At 44.4% G+C, this 3530-nt stretch overlaps 1 protein-coding gene across 1 annotated transcript; it reads left to right on the top strand.

The window, feature by feature from the left end:
* Positions 1–1798: 1798 nt before the first annotated feature.
* Positions 1799–3077, top strand: LOC134464741 (class I histocompatibility antigen, F10 alpha chain-like). The gene is made up of 2 exons (XM_063218094.1): positions 1799–1884; positions 2000–3077. Exons 1-2 carry the CDS (start codon positions 1799–1801, stop codon positions 3075–3077), a joined length of 1164 nt encoding a protein of 387 aa, XP_063074164.1.
* The last annotated feature ends 453 nt before the right edge of the window (positions 3078–3530 follow it).

The raw sequence follows: 3530 nt of genomic DNA, 5'->3' as shown, positions 1-3530 counted from the left end.
TCATGAGCAGATTTGTTGTGCTTGAGCACTTCATCGGTTTCCTTTTATCCTTTGTCAAAATGTTGATACCCTTGAATACCCTAACTGGTAGCAGAAGAGCTGCTGACTGTGAAAACATCGACATTTTTACATTCATGTCCACTGTTGACATAGTCTCGTTATTGTCCCTGCGTTGTAACCAAAGCGCTCTGTTACACCGCGCTATTCTGTTTACACCTGGTAGTTGCACTTGAACTGTCATTTGAAACGTTCCTTGGTTTTTCAAATCCACTTTCAACCGTTTTCAAGGTTTAGCTTGAGACTAAATCAAATGCTAACCCACAGATTAGCTATTCGAAACTTGTGAAAGACAATTCCTTACCTTGGTTGTCTCACTGCACTCTCCTGCAGCAACTGGCACGGCATTTTTCTTCAGTTTCAGACGCTGAGTCGTCTGGCCTGCTTTCTTCTCCTTTGTACAGTAGGAAAAAAGTCCTCTTGGGCAAAAGGAGAGCCACATACACGATAATCCAATCGCCGTAACTCCTCCACTCCAGTGTCTGGGTCCCTTTTCAGCGCGACAAGCCACAGTTTCATAACGTCAACATTATGAAAAGGAAGCCGGTGAAAGCTGAAGTTAGTCCAGCGTGTCATTTTGTTTTTGCATCCAGGATATGCGCACGTTTGAACCATTGTAGAATTCTACTGCTATTGGAAAAAAGAGAGATCAAGTTCAACCAAGAACTATGTCTTGCAATCACTATGTTGACTGGCGAATGAGCTAAGCTAGGTAACTAAAACCACTGAGATGCAGACTGGTAGCGATGCAATCCGATTGGCTGAAGCTTGAAAATGGAGGCGCATTGCGATGACGTCACGCCGGTGGTTATCTTAAAAAATAGATAAACAAAGAGCCCGGGAGATTTAAACCCTGAAATGGGACGGCAAGGGAGTTGAATCACAATGGACATGTTAAGAAAATATTGATTATGCGTCTGCGACGGGTTTTTGTCTGTGCCCCGTTGACTCCCGTTGTATGGCGGGTTGTGGAACTCGAAAAAACCTAATATCTCACGAAAAGCTTCAAATCGAAGAAAAGTGCCACAGGTATGTAGCAAAGTGTAAGATACACCATAATTAAGGCCACAATTGCAAAATACCGACCTATTTCTTTCATTGCTACAACTTAACGCCGCCTGCACTTTTGGAGCTCTTTGCAATTACCGCCTTTTTGCTTTGTAGGGCAGAGTAGGCTTACATTATTATGCAGCCGACAACATACGGTATAATGACAACGGAATTTGAAGCTCATCCTGTTTTAAACATGTGTACACTTTCATTGATTAAAAATGTTAAAATGTTTGGGTAGCAGATTATGTAACAGATGTGCAATGCTGGGGTTAGTCCATGTAGTGAAGATATACTGAAGGTTAATCTGCAGTCCTGTCTGACCATTGAGGGTGGACCTTACCTTGTGTGTTTGTGTGTGTGTATGTGTGTGCGTGCCTGCGTGCGTGCGCGCGAAAGACAGTGTCTGTGTGTATGTACATAAATGAACTGATGTAAGGCTGAGTGCTGTACAAGTGTGTGCTATATGTTTACTGCAATGTGGCAATAATGTGTATTAGGTATTTGTGTATGTTTTGCATTTGTTTTGCATTTGCCTATTTATGTAAGCTGTCAGACCCCTGAGATTAATAAACGTATTCTACTGTACTATATTCATTGGTTTTTGCTTCATCCAATCATTGGTGTTTGGTTTAAAAAAAAATCCTTTTGACTGGCTAAAAATAACTGACACCTACTGCTGCTACGGTACATGTTCAGAAAGGAAGTGGTTTTCAAGCCAGAAATACCCCTCTCTCAGCACCTCTCTCACCTCAGAGTAAACACGTTGCAGGCAGAGTTGGAGCACTTTGTTGCATCCACGAACGCAGACTGAAGGAAACAGCAAACAGTCAAGCAAAATGGATTTGCGAACATTTTATTTTTATTCCGTATGTGTTTTGATCCTGACTAGGTGCTGTGCTCAGGAGAGTGCCAGAGAGCGTAACTCTCTGTACTACGTCTACACGGCCCTGTCAAAGCCAGTCTCTGCTCCTGGCATCTTTGAGTTTACTGCCATGGGACTACTGGACGGAGTAAAGATCGATTACTACAACAGCGTGGACAAGGTCAAAGTCCCTCAACAGGACTGGATGAAAGCCAAGCTGCCAGCTGACTACTGGGAGAAAGGGACTCAGTCTCGCGTGAGTAAGGAGCAGTGGTTTAAGGTCAATATCAACATTCTGATGGAGCGCATGGGACACAACACATCTGATCTCCACACTCTAATGTGGATACATGGCTGTGAGGCTGTCGGAGAGCCAGGCGCTTCTCTTCAGTTTGTGAAAGGTGTTGATGAGTATGCCTATGATGGCTTGGACTTTCTCTCGTTTGATGACGACTCAATGCAGTGGGTGGCACCTGTCAATGCTGCTCTACTAACAAAACGGAAGTGGGATGACGTGCCGATCCTCAACCAGTACACCAAGGGCTACCTGGAGAAGGAGTGTGTGGAGTGGATGGATAAATTCTTGACGTACGGGGACCAAGAATTCCAGAAACGGCTTACGGATCATCCACCAATTCCTCACCTCTTGATTAAACATAGTAGGCCTTCTTCAGATAGATACAAGTTAACCTGTATGGCCACCAGCTTCTATCCAAAGGACATCAAGATTTCCATTCTGAAGGACGACTGGCCTGAGTGCGATGGCCACTTGAATGATGTCCTGCCCAATGGGGACGGAACATACCAGGTCAGGGTGAGTGTGACTGCGAGCAAGTCACAAGCTGATGCCTATCAATGTAAGGTGGCACATGGGTCCTTAAGCAACCCCATTGTAGTCAAGTGGAATCTAGAAGTTACTACCCCACAGCCACTGTCCACCGCCACCTACGGAGCCACCCGCCATCCCAGACTATGGACTACGGAGGGCACTGTTGATGAAACCCCTCAGCTGAACACAGCCACACTGGCCAAGACTGGCTCCCAGAGCTGCGCTGTTTGGGCGCTGGTCACTGCATTACCAGTGATGCTTCATGCATTGATTTAATGGTGAGGAGAGGAGAGCACGGAGATTAAAAAAAAAAAAAAAAAAAAAAAAACACTTCTTCAACCAGGAGGGCCGGCAATTTACTCTTTCATTAATCAAATTAATGTTTTATACATGAGCTCTGAATTGTTCTGATAATTCTGAATTGTTTAATTGAATCTACAGTTGTATTTGTACAATTGCATTTTGTGCTAGGCCTACACATGATTTTGTGTTTTACTGTGTAATACTGTACTATTTTATTGTCACAATTACTCATGGGGCTATGCACCACATGCTCTGTTGCAACGACACAGCCTGTCGATGTTCCATCCATGTCACAACCTGAACTCTGCATGGAGGGTTAGGGGCTGGGGACTTCCATACGCTAACACACAGAAACAGGATATGCGGTCAAGGAGATGAGCTCAGAGTTCTGATGTCTGCAGAGTACTGTCTCACCCTTTTCCTGTA

Source organism: Engraulis encrasicolus, chromosome 2, assembly GCF_034702125.1.
Source record: "Engraulis encrasicolus isolate BLACKSEA-1 chromosome 2, IST_EnEncr_1.0, whole genome shotgun sequence".
NCBI lineage: Eukaryota > Metazoa > Chordata > Actinopteri > Clupeiformes > Engraulidae > Engraulis > Engraulis encrasicolus.
Note: the sequence above shows the minus strand (reverse complement) of the source record. Positions and strands in the feature narration are given on the sequence as shown.

Bases quoted from the DNA above. Each gene is read 5' to 3' on its own strand.
- LOC134464741 (XM_063218094.1), top strand. From the start codon at position 1,799: ATGTTCAGAAAGGAAGTGGTTTTCAAGCCAGAAATACCCCTCTCTCAG. The intron at 1,885-1,999 runs GTTGGAGCACTT...GATCCTGACTAG, and splicing joins GTAAACACGTTGCAGGCAGA to GTGCTGTGCTCAGGAGAGTG.